Source organism: Ceratotherium simum, chromosome 21 (assembly GCF_057802395.1).
Source record: "Ceratotherium simum simum isolate JZ-2026a chromosome 21, ASM5780239v1, whole genome shotgun sequence".
NCBI classification, from domain to species: Eukaryota; Metazoa; Chordata; class Mammalia; order Perissodactyla; family Rhinocerotidae; genus Ceratotherium; species Ceratotherium simum.
This window is the reverse complement of record NC_141920.1, coordinates 23430461-23454078: the sequence shown is the minus strand read 5'-3', so window position 1 is coordinate 23454078 and position 23618 is coordinate 23430461. Positions and strand designations below refer to the sequence as shown.

Here is a 23618-nt window from a genome sequence, read left to right as displayed (position 1 = left end):
AGCTGGGCTTCTCAGCCTGCAGGAGCCTCACGCCCCATCAGACTGAGGACTGAGAACAGGAGGAGGGCCCAAATCAGGTCCATCACCCACCTGAGGGGCTGGTCAAGTGTGGGCAGGCCGGGGGAGGGGAGACTGCCCAGAGCACGCCTTCCAGAACCTCCAGAGCAGGGAGCCTGGAGGGATGGGGAGGAGGAGGAGAGAGGAGAAGAATGTCAGGAATGCAGGGCCGCTGATGCAGCTCCTTCCTGCTGGGAGGAGGGGGGTGCGCGGAGCCTCACAGCCTCCCACATCTCCACCCACCTTGTCACTTGGAGAGAGAGATGGAAGGTGTAAATGCTATTAAGGATTACAGGAGATAAAGCATGGAAACGGTTGGCACCAAACCCAATCCTGAGTGTCTTACCCAAACAGTCACAGCAAAAATAGCTTACTCTGTGCCCGGCACCATTCCAGGGGCTTCTCAGGCACCAAGTCAGTTAATCTCTACTGCTGGGCATTCCTCATGTCCCCATTCCCACCTGAAGAAACTCACTCAGAGAGGTAGAGGAAGTTGTTTAAGATCACACAGAGCCCACGCTTGTCTGCTTTTGTGATGAGCCCAGTGGCAGGAGCCCCAAGCCTGTGGGAGGCCCTGAATGCCAGGCCCAGGCACTGACAGCCAGTCTGGGGAAGGCAGGCGGCTTCCCTGGCCCAGGGTCCTAGGCTCTCCCCCTGACACTCACTTCCTGCAGGGAAGCCCCACCTACCTGAAGCCAAGATGTCCAGCAAGCGGGCCAAGGCCAAGACCACCAAGAAGCGGCCACAGCGGGCCACATCCAATGTCTTCGCGATGTTTGACCAGTCCCAGATCCAGGAGTTTAAGGAGGCCTTCAACATGATCGACCAGAACCGAGATGGCTTCATTGACAAGGAGGACCTGCATGACATGCTGGCCTCGATGGGTGAGCAGGGACGCGGCTGGGCGGGGTCTGCGTGGGCCGGGCAAGGGCCGCATCTGGAGCAGGCAGTGGGGCTGTTCACCACTCAGGGAGCACTTCCCGTATAGTGACACGTGGGCCCCACCCTGGAGAGTAGGTGCCACTACTGTCTCCACTTAACAGATAGGGAAACTGAGGCACAGAGCAGTTCGGCGCTGGATTTGAACCTAGACAGGCTCACTCCAGAGCAGAAGTGGCTCAGGCAGATTTGTGGGTTGGGCTGCCCCGTACCATTTCATTTAAAGAAAGGGATCCATGACTAAAAGAAAGTTTGAACTGCACAGACTTTCCATTGTACGGATGGGGAAACTGAGGCCAACAGGGGAGGCCAGAGCACCTCCCCTCCTTCAGAGGTCACCCATGCCAGGCTCTCAGAGCCTGACACCACTGACTTCCCCAGAATCAGAGTCTTAGGGCTGAAAGGGCTCAGGAATCCAGTACAATTCACCATTGCTCAGATGGGGAAACTGAGGCCCAGAGACCAGGCCTCCAGACACCACCGCCCCCAGCCTGTAGCCCTGCCCCCACATCCCTCCCCATGTGCTGGCCACAGACAACCACCCTCAGCCCCCTTCATCCAGGTGAGAGCACCTAGACCAGACACTGGCCGGGGGAGAGGGAGAGCCTCTGGCAGCAGGGGAGGCAGCCTTGGAGGTCAAGACCCGAGCTCGGGGGCCAGATGGGCCTGAGTCAGTCCCCGGCACTGCCCCTCACAGCTGGGTGGCCCTGCTTTGTGCCTGTTTCCCTTCCTGTGCAATAATGACTGTTGCCTGTGTGTGCATCCCCAGGGCGTCCAGTGGGAGGACCGGCAACCCTGAGTGGGAGGGCTGACATCGGACTTGGCCCCCACCCTGGGCGCCAAACCTCTCCCAGCTTCAGGCCAGACTCACGTGACGATTCTCTCCCCCAGGAGGTCACCCGGCAAAGGGGGACTGAGGCCCGGTGATGGGCGGGGCTGTGGGTCCTGATGTCACAGCTCCTCTTGGGCCTCGGCCATCCTGTAGGGACACAGCAGGGTGTGTGAGGCTCAGAGGAGACAGGGACAAGACGACTCCTTCCCATTTAGGATGCAGCACCCCGAACCCAGGGCCCTAAACTGGAGACCTGATGACAGCCCTGGGCATCTACCCAGAAAAACCCCACACTCCTGTCTGTAGCTCAGGTCACTGGGTCCACAGATCAGTCATGGCATCTGGTTAAGAATATTCAGGTTAAAAAACAAGAGCAGGGGCCGGCCCTGTGGCGTAGCGGTTAAGTGTGCGCTCCACTGCTGGCAGCCCGGGTTCGGATCCCGGGCGCGCACCAATGCACCGCTTATCAGGCCATGTTGTGGTGGCGTCCCATATAAAGTGGAGGAAGATGTGCACAGATGTTAGCCCAGGGCCAGTCTTCCTCAGCAAAAAGAGGAGAATTGGCATGGATGTTAGCTCAGGGCTGATCTTCCTCACAAAAAAAAGGAAAAAAAAAAAAAAAAACAAGAGCAGCAAATAATAATTACAACAACAAGGGGCCGGCCCTGTGGCCTAGTGGTTAAGTCGGCACACTCCACTTTGGTGGCCCAGGTTCAGTTCCTGGGACCAGACCTACACCACTAGTCCATGGCCACACTGTGGCGGCGACCCACATACATAATAAAATAGAGGAAGATGGGCACAGATGTTAGCTCAGGGCCAATCTTCCTCAGCAAAAATAAGAAGCAGCAGCAGCTCGGGCCGGCCCCGTGGCTTAGCGGTTGAGTGCGCGCGCTCTGCTACTGGCGGCCAGGGTTTGGATCCCGGGCGCGCACCCACGCACCGCTTCTCCAGCCATGCTGAGGCCGCATCCCACATACAGCAACTAGAAGGATGTGCAGCTGTGACATACAACTATCTACTGGGGCTTTGGGGAGAAAAAGGGAAAAAAAGGAGGAGGACTGGCGATGGATGTTAGCTCAGGTCTTCCTCAGCAAAAAGAGGAGGATTAGCATGGATGTTAGCTCAGGGCTGATCTTCCTCACAAAAAAAAAAAAAAAGAAGCAGCGGCTCTGCCGGCATCATCTTAAATCTCAAGGCAATCCTATTGGGTAGACGTGATTATCATTCCCACTTTACAAATGAGGAAACAGAGGCTCAGAGAGATTAAGTAATTTGCCCCACAGCTACTAAGTGGTAGAGCTGGGATTTGAACCCAGCAGTTGATTCCAGGGTCCACAGGGCTGTGCCAATCGTTGCTATGTGCATTTTACAACCACTGCCTTCTTCCTCTTCACAATTCTCCTAAGAGGCAGGGGAAACTGAGGCACAGAGCTGGGATTCAGACCCGAGCCTGTGTGACACCAAAGCTCACTGGTTTAACCACTTTCTAAACTGCCTGGAACCTGGGGTCTGGCTGCCTGGCTCCACTCCTTACTCCCTGTGTGACCTTGACGAGTCTCCTCAGCTGTGTGCCTCAGGTCCCACACCTGTGAAGTGGGGGTAAAAAGGCACACAGGGGTGACCGTTGAACGCAGTAAGGCACGTGGAGCACCCGGCAGAGTGAGCGGGCGGCAGACGGTGGCTCTTCCTCTTGAGAGAGCACGACTGGTGGCAGGCATGCAGACCAGCGGAGGAACCTGCTCAGGGCAGCCAAGAGAGCCCGCAGGAGGGGGCGGTCAGGAAGCCGGCTGCCCCGGCAAGATGCTTTACAGTTTACAAAGTGACCACCTCCTGTCTGTGGGCCTCACCGTGGGCCAGGAGGGGAGAGGACAGGGAGACGGGAAGGGACAGACAGTGACAGCAGCACAAACGCCCCACTCACCACAGGGAAGAACCCCACGGACGAGTACCTGGAGGGCATGATGAGCGAGGCCCCAGGGCCCATCAACTTCACCATGTTCCTCACCATGTTTGGGGAGAAGCTGAACGGTACGGACCCCGAGGACGTGATCCGCAACGCCTTCGCCTGCTTCGACGAGGAGGCCACAGGTGGGCAGCCTCCAGATGGAGGCCTGGATGAGGTGGGGGCCGAGCCCCTCACCCACGGTGCTCCCATGTAGGCAAGCAGGGCTGGGCCTTCAGGGCCCCTGCCCCAAAGGCCAGAACAGAAATCACCCACGTGCTGGTTTCTGTCGCCAAAACTATAAAAGCCATGCTGCTGCCTTGTTCTCTCCCCCAAATGCTAGACCGAAACAGCCCACGTCCTCCAAGGCTTCCCACTTCTTCAGTTCACCTGTTGACCCTACACACTCTGCCTCTGCTTTAGATCTTTCCAGAAACCAGACCATTTCAGGCCCTTCTGGCCAACAAGGTACAGAAACCAGTCCCCATCCTCAAATCTTCCAAAGGACTTCCTGTCCCACAGCTAGCTTTTCCCAGGGACAGACCAGAGTGATAATGGCAGTAGTAGTTTCTCAGGGGCCACAGGCCTAGGTATGTTCAGAACATTTTCCTGACTACCTTCACAGTCCCTTCCAGGTTGACATATTTGCATCCCTGTTTTCCAGATCAAACAGACACAGAGAGGTTAAGTAACTTGCCCAGGGTCACACAGCTTAGGAAGAAGGGGGATCAGCATTCAAACTCAGGCAGTAGAACGCCAGGGCTCATGCTCTTAAAGCAGGACATACCCAGCACTCCCCTACTCCCAGCCCCCAGTTCCACACAGAATCACCTTGCAGGGCCGGCCCCATGGCTTAGCGGTTAAGTGCGCGCACTCCGCTACTGGCAGCCCGGGTTCGGATCCCGGGCACGCACCGACACACCGCTTCTCCAGCTATGCTGAGGCCGCATCCCACATACAGCAACTAGAAGTATGTGCAACTATGACATACAACTATCTACTGGGGCTTTGGGGAGAAAAAAGGAGGAGGATCGGCAATAGATGTTAGCTCAGAGCCAGTCTTCCTCAGCAAAAAGAGGAGGATTAGCATGGATGTTAGCTCAGGGCTGATTTTCCTCACCAAAAAAAAAAAAAAAAAATGAATCACCTTGCAGACTGTCCCACTGTAGAATTCTTCCCTCTGGGGCCCTGGCAGGCTTGAACTGACCAGAGACTACAGCTGTCTTTTCCTGGTCCCTCCCCCACTACAAGGTCTGCAAGGACGTGGGGGGCCGAGGGGCAGGGGGTGTGGGGTGTCCCAGCCCAAGTCCCTGTCTCATATGAGGACCCTGGCCCTGCCCCCAGGTTTCATCCACGAGGACCACCTTCGGGAGCTGCTCACCACCATGGGCGACCGCTTCACAGATGAGGAGGTGGACGAGATGTACCGCGAGGCGCCTATTGATAAGAAAGGCAACTTCAACTATGTGGAGTTCACCCGCATCCTCAAACATGGCGCCAAGGACAAAGACGACTAGGCCACCCCAGCACCCCCACGCCCAGGCCCCTGTCCCAGTCCAGTCACCTGCTCCCCACACACACCGTCTGCGCCAGCTCCAGCCCACGACCCCACAGGACCCTCTCAGGGGATCCTCCCTCTAAGGGGTTAGGAGCCCAGCTCCCAGTGGAGGAAACAGGCCTAGCGAGCACAGTGCCAGGCAAGGGGCACACAGCCAATGTAACGCAGGTGACCCTGCAAGAAACGACCATCTTCTAGGGAGCTGGGTCAGAGAGCTGGACCTGGAGGCACCAAGGGAAGGCCCCTCAAGAGAGCCCAGGCCTCAGCTGTTGCCTGCCCATTACCAGGCTGCTCCCCACAGGAAGGGCCCTGTGTCCTGCTCTGAGACACCACTTCACCTGCACTCCCATGCAGGGCATGAAACCCATTTCCCGGCCACTGCCACAAACACACGAACCTTGCCAAAGTCTCTTCTCAGAGGACAGGATGCCAAGTCCCCTCCCCTACACCCTGCCCAGCCACCAGAACACCCCACCCCACCAGGAGTGTGCTCCAGAAGACGCGTGTAGGGAGGCAGAACCTCTAATAGAAGGCTGAGCACTGCTTTGGGTCTGTGTGTCTGTGGCTGGGGTGAAATAAGGGAGCCCCTTGGCCCTAAACTCCCTCCCAACCTCTCCTCCCATCCCCAGTGGCTGCCCTGATCCTCCCGCACTCCCCACTCAGGGGAGGGCTCAGCTGAGACCAGTCCAGCAGTGGGGAGGACAGAGGTACTGAGGGAAATGGCCCTCCTAGGAGGGAGAGGGCAGAGTAGGGGATCCATGGGAATCACCACAGCAAATCCCAGTGGGGAGTTCTAGGCCTCTTGGGGCAGGGGACAAGGTCGCGCGGCCTTCAGGACTACAGCCTGGATCTCCAGGGTCACCTCAATGCTGGAAAGCCAGGTGGTCCTGGAAGAACAGGGAGGTTTTGGGAACAGTGAGGAGGGGGCATCCCAGTAGCTCATAGGTGGAGGTGGGAATGAATGGGTTTAATGGATTCCCTGAGGTCAGCTCCAGGCAGCCACCAGGTGTGCTCTGGGCTGCGCCCTCCACAGCTAGAGGGTGAGTTTGGCCACATGACAGCAGCACAGCGGGCCACAGCTTTTTACATCCCATGTGTACACTGAGGTGGGCAGGGCTGGGATCCCTGCTGCATTTGAATGAAGGGGACACTGACAACAGTACCTGGGCCATAAGAGAAGCAGAAATATTGGCTGAATGAACAGAGAGTCAAGAGGGGCAGGGACTGCCTGAGGTCACCCAGTGGGTCTGGGGCAGGGGGAAGGCTGGACCCCGGCCTCTGGATCCTCCACTGGGCTCAGGCCAGGACTAGACACATCCCACCTGACCCCAAGCAAAGTTCAGAGAGCAGGTGCTGGGCCCGGCTCGGTCCTACTGCCTTCCCTAAAGCCAGCCACTGCACACAAATGTCCGAGATCAGAGCCAAGGGAGTGCTGAGCACTGAGGGGACCCTGCACTGGCCCAGGAGGCCCTAACCTCCCACGGGTCCCTGCCCCGACCCCAGCACCAGGCCGCTCCAGCCAGGCCCTGGTCAGACCCCATGAAACCCCTCCTCTTACTTCCAAATTGAGCTCCACGAGTCCCTGATCTCAACTCCAGATGGAGCCAGGCCCAAATACTGCCCCAGACTCGGTCCTGACTACACCCTCAACTCTGGCCCCAGACTGCCGGCCCTGAGTTACCCTCAGCCCAGCCCCACACTGAGCCCGGCCACCCACTCACTGCAGCCAAGGGAGGGCCCAGGGAGTGTGGCAGCTCTGGGTGTCCTCCTGGGACTCCTAGAGCACTGGCCATGCATGACCGACACAGGGTCACAGGTCCCTCTGCAGAGCCACTGCAGCACCAAAGGCCTTCCTGGAGGAAGGCAGGGACCTGTGGTCAGGAACAAACCTCTTGTCTCCAACCCTAGTTTGCAATCCTGCACAAGCCTACTCCCTCTCCACCCCAGAGAGATGGGAGGATTCACACCTGGGGGGAGGACAGAACCAGTCCAGCCTCACTGGTTTCAGAGCTGGCCTGGGGCTGACGGGACCCAGGGGACGGGAAGGGAAGTGTTCTGTGTATGGAAGGGCAGGACCGCAGGCCCGGAGGACTCTGCAGGAGCGGAGCTAAGGGGGAAAGGGTGCTGCAGGGCATGGACACAGCCTCAACAAGTCTGGGAGCAGGACCACATGTGGCATACTCAGGAGCCAGCAAGAGGGCAGTCTGTCACTCATGAACTAACTGATTAAGATCTTAGCAGGTTTTCAGAAAAGCAGCAGCAGCATGGGCTGCTGTTTTATTTCTCACAGGCAACATTTAGAGGTAACAGTGAAGCACCCTCAGAACTTTCAAAGTCTGGCAGAAAGTTCAGAAGCCACAAAGGAAAAGTCTGGTGGATTTAAATGCATGAAGACTAAACACTTCTGTAGGGCTAAGGAAACCATAAGCAAAGTTAAAACCAAATGCAGATCAGGAGAAAACACTTGTAGCATGTTTAACAAAAAAAGAGTTAACAACACTAACCTATAAAGAGCTTTAGCAATTCAATAAGAAAAAGACAACTCAGTAGGAAAAAATGGGCAAATAATATGAAAAGGGAGGCTGGCCCCGTGGCTTAGTGGTTAAGTGCGTGCGCTCCGCTGCTGGCGGCCCGGGTTCAGATCCCAGGCGCGCACCAACACACCGCTTCTCCGGCCATGCTGAGGCCGCGTCCCACATATAGCAACTAGAAGGATGTGCAGCTATGACATACAACTGTCTACTGGGGCTTTGGGGGAAAAAATAAATAAATAAATAAAATTATTAAAAAAAAAAAAAATATGAAAAGGGAATCTCAGAAGAAATACAAACACTTAAGAAGCATTTTTTTCTCCTTTGGTGAGGAAGATTCACCCTGAGCTAACACCTGTGCCAATCTTCCTCTACTTTGTACGTGGGTCGCCACCACAGCATTGCTGACATGTAATATAGGTCCGTGCCTGGGATCTGAACCTGCGAACCCAGGCCACCGAAGTGGAATGGGCCAAATTCAACCACCAGGCCACAGGGCCAGCCCCAAGAAGCATATTTTAAGTGCTCAATATCATTGTAAAATCATTAAAATATTCTATATTTTTCTAGTTTTAATTTTTATACTTAGATCTTTGACGAAAGTGCCTGGGTTTTTGACAATTATATTCCCAGGAACAATAGTTCTATCTGGAAAAAGTTGTGTGACCTTAGACAACTCACATGATAGTATTACATTTATTTTTTGGTTAGTTTTTTCTTAATTTTTAAAATTTTTAATTGTGGTAAAATACATAATGAATAAATGAAAAGCAATAGGATATATTGGTGTGTATGAGAAAGTTATTTGGTTTAAAACTAATTTGGGGGCCGGCCCGGCGGCACAAGCGGTTAAGTGCGTGCGCTCCACTGCGGCGGCCTGGCGTTCACCGGGTGGGATCCTGGGCGCACACCGACGCACCGCTTGTCAAGCCATGCTGTGGTGGCGTCCCATATAAAGTGGAGGAAGATGGGCATGGATGTTAGCCCAAGGCCAGTCTTCCTCGGCAAAAAAAAGAAGAGGATTGGCAGATGTTAGCACAGGGCCGAGCTTCCTCACAAAAAAATAACTAATTCGGCCTGACCTTGTTTTTCTAAAAGGGCCTGATGTGGCCTGTTGAGCATGCACTGTACATCTGCTTTAAACATTTACAATGTCCCAAAGACAAGATTGATGCCTTTAAAGATAGGGACGTAACCTTCCCCCATGTCGGCATTTCTTTAAGGATAAGCATTTCTTCCTGGAAACTGAGGATTAATTACCGACCTGCTGTGCTCACCTTGTGACCACTGACCTGCTGACCACCGACCTGCTGTGCCAGCTAAGCATCTCATGACAGTAGTAAAAGAGATATTCCTATCATCTGTAATGTATGCTCTGTTCCAAGATGGTATATAACCACTCTGTACACCCCACTTCTTTGGTGCCCTTCCTTCCTTGGGGAAGGAAGGCCCCAGGCTAGTCCTCAGACCTGGCTCATAATAAACTCACCCCAATTTTTTTTTTTTTAAGTTTATATTTATTTATTTATTTAGTGTTTGTGTGTGAGACGAAGATCAGCCCTAAGCCAACATCCATGCCAATCCTCCTCTTTTTTTTGCTGAGGAAGACCGGCCCTGAGCTAACATCCGTGCCCATCTTCCTCCACTTTATGTGGGACGCTGCCACAGCATGGCCTGCCAAGTGGTGCGTCGGTGCATGCCCAGGATCCAAACCCGGGCCGCCAGCAGCGGAGCTCGCACACTTAACCGCTATGCCACGGGGCCGGCCCCTCACCCCAATTTTGATTTATAGAATGATTGTGGATTATCTGTGTCAACATACACATAACATAAAAATTACCATCTCAACCATTTTTAAGTGTACAGTTCAGTGGCATTAAGTATTCACATTGTTATGCAACCATCACCACCATCCATCTCCAGAACTTTTTCGTCTTCCCCACCTGAAACTCTGTTCCCATTAAACAATAACTCCCCATTCCTCCTCCCTTCAGGCTCTGGCTACCACTATTCTACTTTCTGTCTCTATGAATTTTACTACTCTAGGGACCTCATTTAAGTGTAATCATACAGTATTTGTCCTTTTGCAGCTGGCTTATTTCACTTAGCATAATGTCCTCAAGGATCATCCAATGTTGAAGCATGTGTGAGAATGTCCTTCCTGTTTAAAGCTGAATAATATTCCACTGTATGTATATACCACATTTTGCTTATCCATTCCTCTGTCCATGGATGCTTGGGTTGTTTCCACCTTTCAGCTATTGTGAATGATGATGCTATGAACATGGGTGTTGATTAGGTTATTTTTACATATGTAGAGCACCTACTATGTGCCAGGCACATAATAAGCACTGGGGCTTTCAAAATGGACAAATCACAGTTCTCATGCTAAAGGAGCTCACAGCATCATGGGAGACTGTCCAGAAACCATAGAGCACTGAGTAGGAGCTGAGTGTCACGGGGTCACACAGGGACTCAGGGATGCCCTGAGGAAGGGGGATGAGGCAGGATCCAGGAGAAGGTGTGAAGTGAGGCATAAATCAGGCCAGGTTCCCTCAGGCAGAGGAAACCACTAGTGCAGAAGCCTGAGATCACAGCTAAAGGGCCTCTAGCTGCCAACAAGAAGAAGAAAGCCTGAGCTGTGGCTCCCGCCTCATCAATCCAGAGACTCAGGGGAAGCCAGAGGGAGGTTAAGGAAACGTCAACACCATCCCAAAACAAAGACTCCCCTGGGGCCATGTTTGGGCCCCAATGGATGACGTGGCGCTGTGTAAAGAGGAGGAGAGAGAAAGAGCAGCCCAAAGCAGAGGCAGGGTTGTAGCAGGGTTGTAAGTCTATGCCTTTTTGCCCCCACCACTTATCCAGAGCTCAAGGGTTGGAGACCACCCAAACTCCTAAGCATTCCTCTTGTAACTGTGAAGGAGACAGTACTTGAAAAAGAACTGTGCCAGGGTGGAGAAGAATTAATGAACTAAGACCAAGAATTTATTCACATTATTAACAACTATATGCCAACAATTTTGAAAACTTAAACAAAATGAATAAATTCCTAGAATAATAGAGCCTTAGAAGTGGCTCAGAAAGAAATAAAAGGGATAATAAAACATTTAAAGATAGGAAAAAAGAAGAAAGCCTGAGTTTTCTTCTAAGTATTGACGGAATTAAAGCAGTGGTTAAAAATCTTCCCACAAAGACAACACTGGGCCCAGATAATTTTATAGGTATACCTATAAAAAAAAAAGTTCCACCAAACTTTCAAGGAACAGATCATCCTGATTTTATATATACTGTTCTAGCATAACTATGATACCAGAAGTAGACAAAAATATTATCAGAAAAGAAAAGAACAGGTCAGTCTCACCCATGACTATAGATGCAAAACTCTTATACAAAATATTAGCAAACCAAATCTAACTGTATTAAAAAAAGGTAATAAACAATGACCTAGTTATCCCAGGTATTCAAGGACGGTTTAATACTGGAAAAGTCATGAGGGGCCGGCCCCGTGGCGTAGCGGTTGGGTGCACACACTCCGCTACTGGTGGCCGGGGTTTGGATCCCGGGCGCGCACTGAGGCACCGCTTCTCTGGCCATGCTGAGGTGGCGTCCCACATACAGCGACTAGAGGGATGTGCAGCTATGACATACAACTATCTACTGGGGCTTTGGGGAGAAAAAGCGAGAAAAAAAGGAAGAGGATTGGCAACAGATGTTAGCTCAGGGCTGACCTTCCTCACAAAAAAATAAATAAAAAAAGAGAGGTCATGAATGTAATTCATCACATTAACAGATTAGAAGAGAAGAAAAACACATATGATTATATCAAGAGATGGAAAAAAAACTTTAAAAAAATCAACTCCTGGGGCTGGCCCAGTGGTGTAGTGGTTAAGTTTGCGTGCTCCGCTTCAGTGGCCTGGGGTTCGTGGGTTCGGTTCCTGGCTGAGAACCTATGCACCGCTTATCAAGCCATGCTGTGGCAGGCATCCCACAAATAAAGTAGAGGAAGATGGGCACGGATGTTAGCCCAGGGCCAACCTTTCTCAGCAAAAAGAGGAGGATTGGCAACAGATGTTAACCTAGGGCTAATCTTCCTCACACACACACAAGATATCTATCAACTCCTATTCATGACAAAAATTCTTAGTAAATTAGAATAGAGGGGAATATCCTTAACCAGATTAAGACTATCCAAGGAAAAAAAGCCTGGATCAAATAGCATCTTAAAGAGGCAAAAAGTAAAGGCATACCCTTTATAATCAGGAATGAGACAAGGGTGCCCACTATCACCACTTTTATTCGACATTGTATTGGAAGTCCCAGATAGCACAAAGAGACAAGGAAAAAAAATTAGAAGCCTAAGGATTGGAAAGGAAGAAATAAAACTGCCATTATTTGCAGATATGACCCATTTACAAAGAATCTACAAATAATTAGAAAGAATAAGAGAATTTAGTCAAGTGGATGGATAAAGACTAATATATGAAAGTCAGTTGCATTCCTAGGTGCCAGCAGCAAAAAGCTAGAAAACGTAACTTAAAAGGAAAAAGAAAAACACTGAAAATTGTATAAGAAAATATTAAGCATCTAGGAATAAACTGAACAAAACATGTATAAGGTCTGTGCAAGACCCGTACAAGACCTAAAGTAAAATTATAAAGTTTTATTAAGTGAAATTAAAGACCTAAATAAATGAGAAAATAAATCATATCTACAGATAGCAAAGATGTCAATTTCCTCTTAAGTGATTTACAGATTCAATGCAATTCTGTTCAAAATTCCAAGAATGTTTTTCATGAAACTTTGTTAAGATGATTCTAAAATTTATAATGAAAGAGTAAAGGGCCACGAATTGCCAGATAATTATGGAAAGGAAGATGTGCCTTCTAGATTTTAAGGCTTAATATGAAGCTATAGTAAACATGATGGTGATACTGGTGGAGGGATAGACAAATTGATCAATGGAATAAAATAGAGAGTCCGGGAACAGACCTACACATGTACAGGACTTGTTATACGACAAAGGTGGTGTATCAGATTAGTGGGGAAAGGAGGGACTCAACGAATGGCGCTGACACCCCCCAATGAAACCACCATGAAAGAAACCTCTCAATACCAAGTATTGTGAGGGCGAGAACGGGGAGCACCTAGAACCCTCACACACTACAGGGGGAGTGTAAACAGGTACAACCACTTTGGAAAACTGGTTGGCAGTATCTACCAAAGCTGAATACTGTAACATACATCTACCCCACGACTCAGCATGTCCACTCCTCAGTATGTACACACCCAACCGAAATGTGGACACGTTCACAGATGCAAGACTGCTCACAGCAGCATCACTGTAATAGCCTCAAACTATAAACAACCCAACCTGCCCACCAACAGAATGGACAAAGAAATGACAACAAACTACAGCTATGTGCATCAACACGGATAAACTCACAAACATAATGTCAAGCAAAAAAACCAGACACAAAAGAGTACACATTTGTATCAGTCAGGATTCAATCGGGACAGAAACCACACTGGTTATTCTGACAGAGATTATTTAAAATAAATAATTGTTAACTAGATATAAAGTTTAATTAAGTAACTGAAAGGGTAAAAAGAACTCAAGAAATTTGAAAATATGGGTGAAATTTTTTTCTGGGAAGTACAAGAAACAACAAAATCTGAATAGAGTGAATCACATCAAGTAAGTGAAAACAGAAAATATTTGCAAATCATATATCTGATAAAAGACCTGTATATAAGTAACTCTCATAACTCAATAATACAAAGATAAATAACCCAATTTAAAAATGGGCAAAGGATATGAACAGACATTTCTCCAAAGAAGACATGCAAATAGCCAATAAGCAAATGCAAAGATGCTCAGCATCATCAGGCCTTAGGGAGATGGATGGCTATACAGTAAGCCCTCAGTATCCATTGGTTCCACATCCATGGATTCAACCAACCATGGATCAAAAGGCCTACCATGGTTGCCTCTGTACTGAACATGTACAGACTTTGTTTTCTTGTCATATTCCCTAAACAATACAGTATAACAACTATTTACATAGCATTTACATTGTATTAGGTATTATAAGTCATCTAGAGATGATTTAAAGTATACAGGAAGAAAAGTGTAGGTTATATGCAAATACTACACCATTTTATAAAAGGGACTTCAGCATCCGCAGATTTTGATATCCGTGGGGGTCCTGGAACCAATCCCTCTGCAGACACCAAGGGACAACTGTAAAAAAAAAAAAAAAAAAAAAAAGAAAAAGAAAAGAACAAGTGTTAGGCAGGATGTGGAGAAATTAGAACCCTCATCCACTGCTGGAGGAAATGTAAACTGGTGCATCTGCTTTGGAAGAGAGTCTGGCAGTTGCTCAAAAAGATTAAACATCGAGTTACTACATGACCCAGCAATTCCACTCCTAGGTATATACCCAAGAAAATGAAAACCTACATCCACACAAAAACTTGTACACAAATGTTCACAGCAGCATTATTCAAAACAGCCAAAAAACAGGAACAACCTAGATGTCCATCAACTGATGAATGGATAAGTAAATGTGGTATATCCCTGCACTGGAATATTATTCAGCAACAAAATAACAAAGTACTGATTCATGCTACAACATGGATACACCTCAAAAATATTATGCTAAGTGAAAGAAGTCCATAACAAAAGATCACATATTGTATAATTCTAATTATATGAAATGTCCAAAATAGGCAAATCCGTAGAGAATAAGGTAGATTAGTGTTGGCCTATGGCTGGGGTAGGGAAGGTGCAGATGGGGAGTGAAATCAGATTATGCTGATGGTTGCACAACTCTTCACATATACTTAAACTAATTGAATTGTACACTTTAAATGGGTTAATTTTATGGTATGTAAGTTATATATTAACAAAGCTGTTAAATAGTAGCTAGTCAAAAAAAAAAACAAACACAAACCTTCCTAAGCTAACATTTTTGTAAGGTTTGCTTTTTTTCCTCCTCAAAGGCTAGAGCATTTAAACTATTAGAACTTCCATTTCTTTATTTTTTGGAACTTTTTGTATTTCCTTATATTTATGTAAGCCCCATTAGCTCCAGTAAAACAATCAAAACAAACCTCTTTAAGAGATGTTACAATTTAACTTATTAATTAACATACTATGCAGGTAGGAAATATTTCAGGCTCATATAGACACACTGAAAACTTTCAGCTCCAGTTCTCAAACCTCACATGTGCCAAAGTAAACCAAGGAACACAAAAACCCACTGGCGCGTATCTCAATGCGCTTTTCTCCTTTCAATGCTTTCTTAATTCTACTTCTCTCAATATTTTCTTAATTGATTTGAGCTCACAAATAGACAAGCAAACTATCAAAGAAAGACTAGCAAATAAGATTCTCCTCATCTCCCACTGGATAGAGACCAGATCCCCACAGTCCTGACAGAGATCAACAAACAAACCATAAAACCAATTGTCAGTCACTGCTGCCAGCAATGGGAAATAGCTTGGCCAAGAACAAAAACCAAAACACAGAGCAAGAAAACAAACAACAAAGAAAAAAAAGACAGAAAGATGGTATGGGGGAAGAAACAGAGTCAGTGAAGGCAAAGTTTTATTGATGCTTAAAATGCACTCCAGGGGGCCAGAAAAAGGTGTGCCAGAAACAACTCATGAGACCCCCTTCACAGACAACAGTTTAACTGGTTCTGGCAGGTAAGTCCACTGAGCATCAACAGCAGGATGCCCTCCAAAACTCATTGTGTAATGTTCAAGAAGTTAGATGTGACTCGCAGGCATTCTACAAAATACCTGACCAATATGCCTCAAAACTGTTAAGGCCACCAAAAACAAATTGACAAATTTGCAAACAATCCAAATATCCTTCAAACAGCAAATGGATAAACAAAATGTGGCAGATTCATCCAATGGAATGCCATTCATCCATAAAAAGGAACCAATTGCCTACTGAGATGCACACGACATGGGTGAATCTCAAACGCATTATGCTAAAAGAAAGAAGATTTAAAAGGCTATATACCATATGATTCCATTTATATGACAGTCTGGTTATGGTAAAACTATAGGATAGAAAACAGGTTAGTAATTGCCAGGGGCTAGGGATGGGAAGAGACCCTGACTGTAAAAGGGACATGAGGGAATTCTGGGAGGTGACGGAACTGTTCTATATATTGATTATGGTGGTGATTATTTGATTGCTTATGTTTGTTAAAACTCATTTTTTAAAAAGGGTGAATTTTTACCATATCGAGATGAAACAAGGAATTAATATCTGAAATATTACAAGAAAAAGCTGGAGAATCTAATAGGCAAATGGGCAAAGCACATAAATAGGAGATTCACGAAAGGGAAATTTCAACTGACAAGTATAATATATCAACCTCACTGGTGTTCAGAAAACAAATTAGAAACAAGAGACCACGTTATACTCATCAGAGTGCCAAACATTAAAGAGATGGATATTACCAAACACTGGCAGAGATGGAGAGGAGAATCCTCATACGCTGGGTGATGGGGGACAGACCAGTGCACCCATGCAGGAGAGCACCTGACAGTACCTGTGAACACGTACACCGTTATGGTCAGCAGCTCTACTGGAAACGTCTCCCAGAGAAACTGTGCATAGGCCCAGAAGGGGCCGGACAACACGTTCACTGGGGCAGCCTTGATAGTAGCAGGGCGTTGGAGGGAACATACGTGTCTGTCTCAAGTAGAATGGATGAGTGAAATGTGACGGCTGCATGCTGTGGGATACCACGCAGTGCTCTGAAGCAATGAACTAAACGTTCATGCATCTACGTGGATAGATATTAAAAACAATGTGCGTGTGTGTGTGTGTGGGGAGAAACTAAATGAGCTATTGCCCAATAACTTATATGTAATTTTAAAACATACACAGTATTTTAAAGCTAGCATAGGAGTGTTCAAGGGACTGTTCATACATTATCTAAGGATCCAAAGAAAACATTTTAGAGTGGATTTGTAGGGTGGGGGGGAGGGGCGATGGAGTGGGGACTGGAAAGACACAGGATGACATCAGTGTGTCACGATGACTGTGTGTCACGATGAGGACAGGGAAGAAAAGGAAGGGGGGGCCACCTGGATTGGGAAGAGTACCTGAGATTAACAGAGTGCTGCCTGATGGAGAATCGCCACGAGAACAGGCACGCAGTGACTGGGTGTGTTCCAAAACCAAAGCGGGTTCACTTCTTGGTGACCTGAAATCAAAGACTTCACCAGAAGTAGTTGTCACACAGAGTAAAATTTATTTGCAGTAAATAAAGGAGACCAAAGGCAATCACTACCAAAGCTGTGGCTCCCAAGCTAGGGAAAACAGGTGTCTTTTATCTCAGATGCGGAATGAATGTTCAAAGGGGAAGTTTTGTCATTACATGTAGAGGTGGGCATAAGCTTCCGTAGGTGCAGTTTGAAAACATGCTTTCACATACATCGCATGTTATGATAATAAGGCTTAAGCTCCTCCTGGGGCAGAGATCTTAACATTAAAATGAAGCAAAGGTAACTCCTGCACACTTCTCGGCCCAGCTGCGCAGGCATCACTCTTGTGCTGGGGTTTGGACCAGTTCAGGGCAGTTGGTAACTGCATCTCTTAACATAACTGAAGAAACAGTTACGTGCTTCTGAAACCTCCTTTGAGTTACTCTGGGCAGTTAGTTGGTGACAGGTGCACAATAAATGATTCAGGTTTATCTGAAGCTCAGAAGGAACCTTGGTCACCTTAACTGATGAAAAAAGAAAGCCAAACAGGTGAAGGGACTCCGCCCACAGTCTCACTGACACAGCGTAGGGCAGGGCGGGGAGAAAGCTGCAGAGCCAGATCTGAAGAGCCTTCAATGCCAGGTGAAAGTGTTTGGTTTTTCCTCTTCCCCCACCCCAAAGCACCAAGGAGTCTTTGAAGAGTCTGAAGCAGGACAGAGCTTGATCAGATCTGCCCAAGAAAGAGCAGTGTGGATGCAGGTGAGGCACTCGACTGGACACTGGGTACCAGGTACCAATAAGCATCTATTCAGAGCCTATTATGGGAGGTTTTAGGTGTTGGGGGATTCCATAGTGAATATAACAGTTTACCATCGAGCAGAGGAGAGAGAGACAATAAACAACAAAACCCATCATTACAAACTAGGTTAAGTGTGATGTAGGAAACAGAATAACATGGCAGGGAGGGGCTGGGAGCCCCGTCCTAAGTGGCCAGGGACAGTCTTCCCGAGGTGACATTTAGGCTAAAATCAAGGGAAACAACAAGGGTTAAAAACAAAAACAAAAAGCCACTGAGTGGACACAAAGTGGAGTGAGTGAGCCTGAGAAGTGAGACGAGAAGTAGGCAGGGACCAAGCGATGAGTTCAGAGCTTTCTAGGACACGGGGGGAGTTTGGACACGATTATAAATATCAGAAGAACCACTGGGAGGTTTCAAGCAGGGACAGACTTTCATTTTTACTGGGCACTTACTATGGGCCACGTGACAAGCTCTACATTTTACATGGATAATCGCATTTTACTCTGTACGATTCCACCATAAAGAGAGGCTATTATTAACCCCATTGGCACCTAACGAAACTGAGGCAGGAAAAGGTTAAATGACCTCCTCAAGTCAAGGTCACACAACTAGTAAGGGTAAGACCCACAGTCAGACACTGCATAGGATGTTGCTTAATAAAATAAAGGGCCACACTTAATGAGCAATTATTATATGCCAGGCAGTCTGATTCCAGGGCCCCTGCTCTTTCCATGTCACTGACCAGGAAAGTGATCTTTGTAAGAATTCCTCTGGCTGTAAAATTATACGAGCAAATCCCTGTCCCTCTCTGGGTCTCGGTGTCCTCACATATAAAATGGAAAGGCTGGACATGGAACACAACAGCTAAAAGGACCTTCAGCATCCCAGCTGTGGCTCAGAGAGGGGCAGCAGCAAGCACAAGGTCACCCAGCCAATTCAGGACAAAGAACTTGGAATTCCCAGCCTAGTCTACTTTCCTGATGCCAGCTGCCTCTTGAGGACCTCCAAGGTCCCTCCAGTTCTAAGATGTTAGGAGCCTACCTCAAGGGGCCAGCTGCCCAGGCCCATGGAGCCCTCAAGAGCCTCTGGGTGGCTCTTAGGCACCCAGGCTGAGTAGCCCCTTTCTTCAAAGCTAGCACTCAGGGTGGGCAGTAGTGATAGGCAATGACTGCAGCCAGGAAAGACATCACAAGGACTACCGTCCCGCCCACCCACACCCCTGCCTGATCCCCTCACACATCCACTGAGTCACCCTGGGCAAACCACTGACCTCCATGTCCACCATACCTGCCAAATAAAGGAAAATAACAGAATCAGCTTCATCAGTCTTGGCGAAGTTGGGAGTTACTTTACATAACCACTTAACCTGGGATCTAACTCTAGTAAACTTGCAGAAATTACCAGCAACTCTCCCCTGCCTAGGAATTAACTTCCTAGAAGAGGCAGAGTGGATCTTCCCTAGGACTGGTCTTTCCTTCATCCCAGGACATTTATGGAAGGCCCACTGTGTGTAAAATCCTGTGCTAGCCTTGAGGGGGATCTATGCCAAGACCTTCTTTGTGCATCAAAATAAATCTAAGCAAAGAAATGTAAATAAATCAAACCTTAAAAGAATTCATGTAATTCTTCACATGCCCCCCCATTTTACAGATGAGGCTTTGGGGGCCCAAGGTCACCCTGAAGAGGAACTGGGGCTCAGACCTGAGGTTAAGTTGGCTTAACTCCAGCTGTCAGTACCATATTTATTGGCCCATAAGATACACAAGTACAGGGGGCTGGCCCCCTGGCCTAGCGGTTAAGTGCTCACACTCTGCTGCTGGTGACCTGGGTGCAGAGCCCAGGCGCGCACCGACACACGGCTTGTCAGGCCATGCTGTGGCAGCGTCCCACATAAAGTGGAGGAAGATAGGCACAGATGTTAGCTCAGGGCCAGTCTTCCTCAGCAAAAAAAAAAAAAAACAAGAGGAGGATTGGCATGGATGTTAGCTCAGGGCTGATCTTCCTCACAAAAAAAAAAAAAAGATACACAAGTACATAAGATGCATTCCAATTTTACATGGAAAGTTTTGGGAAAATAATTTTGAAGTCAAAGGTAACACAATGGAGTAATTAAGAGAAAAAAATTAGTTTGCAATCCTGGTTCTGCCATTTATTAGCTACGTGAACTTGAGTGTGTTACTCAACCTGAGGCTCAGTTTCTCATCTATAAAATGGGGATAATAACACCCACCTCATAGAGTTGTTATGAGGATTAAATAAGTTTATAGATATAAAGTACATAGAACAGTGCCTGGTACATAGAAAGTGCTATTTTTTTAAAAAGTTATTACATAAAATGAATTTTAAAATACATGTATTGACTGTGACCTTAAAGTGGTCTTACAGGAGAAAACACTTGGTTATGTAAATACAGTTCAGAGGATTCTAATAGGAATTCACAAGCTCTGAAAAGGACAAAAATCCCACAACCTAAGAAAAAAATGACATCAGTGAATAGTGAGTGATACATCATAAGTAACAAGCTATATTGGATTTGTTGGTAAATAAAGCCCCATTCCATACATACAGTGGTGTAAAAGAAAACACCAGGACTGCATCCAAGGGAATAAAAAGCAAGTGACAGTGCAAAAATGCAGAGCAAAAACAATTGAAGGAATGTCTACCTGGTCCCTGAAGCAAAAGTAAATACATCAGCAAAATCTGGTAAAAAAAACCATCCAGGGATGTTGTGTGTCGTCTCACTTCCCCACTAGGGGTCGCCCAAGGTCACTCAGAGAATTTGGGACAGAGAATTCAACTCCCAGCTCAGTCTGCTTTCCCCGATGCCAGCTGCCTCTAGGACCTGCAAGCTGCCTCCCGTTCTAAGATGCTCAACGGACGGGTAGCCCCAGGCTCATGGAGCCCTCCAGAGCTTAAATAAAGGGATTCTGCAGCCCAGCGTGCCCAAGAGCCACACTTTGCACCATCCTCTTCCATCCACAATATGGGCACATCATAAGGCAGCGGGGAAATTACAGAATGCATTATTTAGGAGGGGGGAAAAGGGGCAGAAGTCATATGCCAGAAAACAGGATATTATCCTCATTTTACAGGTGAGGAACTTGAGGCTCAAAAACATTAAACACCCTGTCCAGGGTCACACCGCTAGGGAACTTCAGAACCAGCATTCACACCCCAGTGGGTCAGATCCTTGTCACTGGGTTACTAATCCCCCGCCCTTAGACGGGTCTGGGAGAAGACAAACAGGTAAGGAGAATGTATGAAGGAGGGACGTGAACAGACGGCTACTTCTTCCCCCAAAGTCCCTCCGTGCCTTCCCCAACTGGTTCAGGAAGGCTGTCCCCTATCCCCACTAAGCCATGACACTTGAGGATGAGGTCTAGGCCTTTTTTTGGCTCCCCATCCTAGCAGAATCCCAGAGCTAGAGTAAGTTCATTCACTCCACCAGGGCCCCTGAGCTCCACTCAGAAATGTGCATCTTCAGTGCTCAAATATGACCTGATTTTCTCCCTGTCCTGGCCCCCTATTCCTCCCCCAGTGCCTCCTCTCAGGTTCCCAACATTTCCTCAGACCCTACCAGTTCTACAACCAGAATCCCACTCAAGTTCCTAGACTTGTCCCACTGCTCCCAGCCTGGCCTGGAGCCCCTTTGTCTGGCCTCTGGACTTCTCATGGACTACTGTGATAGTCTTTTGTTCTCATTTTTAAAAGCTGAAGTATAATTTACATATAGAAAAACACATACATTTTAAGCATACAGCTCGATGAACTGCACCAGCCTCTTAACTGGCCTTCCTGATTCTCCCCCAACCGGCCTCTCATCCATCCTCCACAGTGCAGTTTCAGGGTGCTCTTTCCAAGTATATCTGGCCATGTCACTGTCCTGGCCAAAACGAGGCCAAAACTTCAAGCAGCTTCCTCCTGCTCTACGGATAGAGACCTATAGAAACAGAATATAAGCACTCCTCACCTTTGAGAAAGAAAAATAAAAAGTCAGATATAAATCCGCCTTTAAGAAAGGAATTCAGGCCCGGCCTCATGGCTTAGCGGTTAAGTGCACGCGCTCCGCTACTGGCAGCCTGGGTTCAGATCCCGGGTGTGCACCAACGCACCGCTTCTCCGGCCATGCTGAGGCCGTGTCCCACATACAGCAACTAGAAGGATGTGCAACTATGACATACAACTATCTACTGGGGCTTTGGGGGAAAAAAAATAAATAACTAAAATTATAAAAAAGAAAAAAAAAGAAAGAAAGGAATTCACTTCAGTTAAAGGGAAACTATTAGGCACAAGGTACTTGGACCTTAAAGGATTTTGTTGTTGTTGTTTTTGTTGTTTTTGTGAGGAAGATCAGCACTGAACTAACATCTGATGCCAATCCTCCTCTTTTTTGCTGAGGAAGATCGGCCCTGGGCTAACATCCGTGCCCAGCTTCCTCTACTTTACATGGGACGCGGCCACAGCATGGCTTGACAAGCGGCGCGTCGGTGTGTGCCCGGGATCCGAGCCTGTGAACCTGGGGCGGCCCCTCTGCGCTGAAGCGGAGTGCGCGCACTTAACCACTACACCACTGGGCCGTCCCTAAAGGATTTTGTTTATCCAGATGCTGCAGTGTAAAATGTCTCCATCTGGGATGATGAGAAAGTAAATTTACAACCCAGTGAACAAAAAGCATAGTTTAACTGCGTATGTAAGCTGTTGATCAACTCAAATTTACCCATTTGTTGTTGTTGCATTTGTTTCCCTTTATTATTGCTTTGTCTGTGTCTCATAGTTGCTTGTTTTTTTAAAATAGAATTTACCTACTTGAAGTGAAAAATGAAATTAATTTTGGCAAATATTCGCTCATTCTCCTTTTGGTCGAGTCCTTCTCCACACCTCTCAGTCCAGGCAACCACTGATCTACTTTTTATAGATTCCTTGTGCCTTTTCTAGAATTTTATATGAATAGGTCATACAATACTTACTCTTTTGTGTTTGGCTTCTTTAACTTGGGATATTTTGAGATTCATGTATGTTATTGCATGCACCTGGAGTTCGTTTTCACTGCTGAGTAGTATTCCATTGTAAGGCTATAACACGATTTAGCCTTTCATCAATTGGTGAATATTTGAGTTGCTTACAGTTTTGGGCTATCATGAATAAGGCTGCTATGAACATTCATGCACAAGTTTTCATGTGGACATATACTTTGTTCTCTACCAAAAATGTCAGATTTCTCTGGGGTGCTTCCTGCAATTTCATGCAAAAATAAGTATTCTCTGGCTATTGATTTGACTTACTACAAAAGCCTGTCTCTCTCATATGAAACACACACACGCAATGGCTTGTGAAACACAGAATTAGAAAATTGTAGGAAGTCATAAAATGTAACTAGTGAAGATTTTTGTGCAACTTTCCCTTACTATTTACCAAGCGTTAGGCAGAGCATAGCATAAGTGTTTTGTCATTTACCTTTCACAACAGCCTTGGGAGGAGATAGTGCTGTTATTCCCATTTCCCATATGGGAAGTTGGGCTCAGGGAGGGAAAGAGAATGACCCGAGGTACACCCAGCAGCACGGTCCACCAGGGTCAAGGTTCATCCCAGGGCTGGGGCTCGAGGACTGCTTCCACCACGAACTTGCTGTAGGCTCTCACTGGGCCTCAGTTTTATGATTCACTCAGCATGAAAGATTTCTGAGACTCTTCTGGAAAGTCCTGGCTTCAAATATCCTGCTCCCA

General features: G+C 47.5%; 1 protein-coding gene and 1 long non-coding RNA gene across 6 annotated transcripts in view; one reads left to right on the top strand and one right to left on the bottom strand.

Annotated features, from left to right (window-relative positions):
- The first annotated feature begins 757 nt into the window (after positions 1-757).
- On the top strand, positions 758-5874 carry MYL9 (myosin light chain 9). The gene is made up of 3 exons (XM_004430440.3): positions 758-941; positions 3758-3919; positions 5118-5874. The coding sequence occupies exons 1-3, from the start codon at positions 758-760 to the stop codon at positions 5288-5290; spliced, it is 519 nt and encodes a 172-aa protein (XP_004430497.1). The 3' UTR covers positions 5291-5874.
- The window catches only part of LOC147914230 (uncharacterized), a 36788-nt gene continuing 14106 nt past the window's right edge, over positions 937-23618 (bottom strand). For 3 of the 5 annotated variants that reach the window (XR_015555594.1, XR_015555598.1, XR_015555596.1), the window contains 2 exons: positions 21641-21835; positions 8858-14103 (listed from right to left, as the gene is read on the bottom strand). This is a non-coding gene — a long non-coding RNA (uncharacterized LOC147914230). Of the gene's footprint in view, positions 1976-8857; positions 14104-21640; positions 21836-23618 lie in introns of those variants that run through there. The other 2 variants (XR_015555597.1, XR_015555595.1) reach the window with 2 other exon arrangements.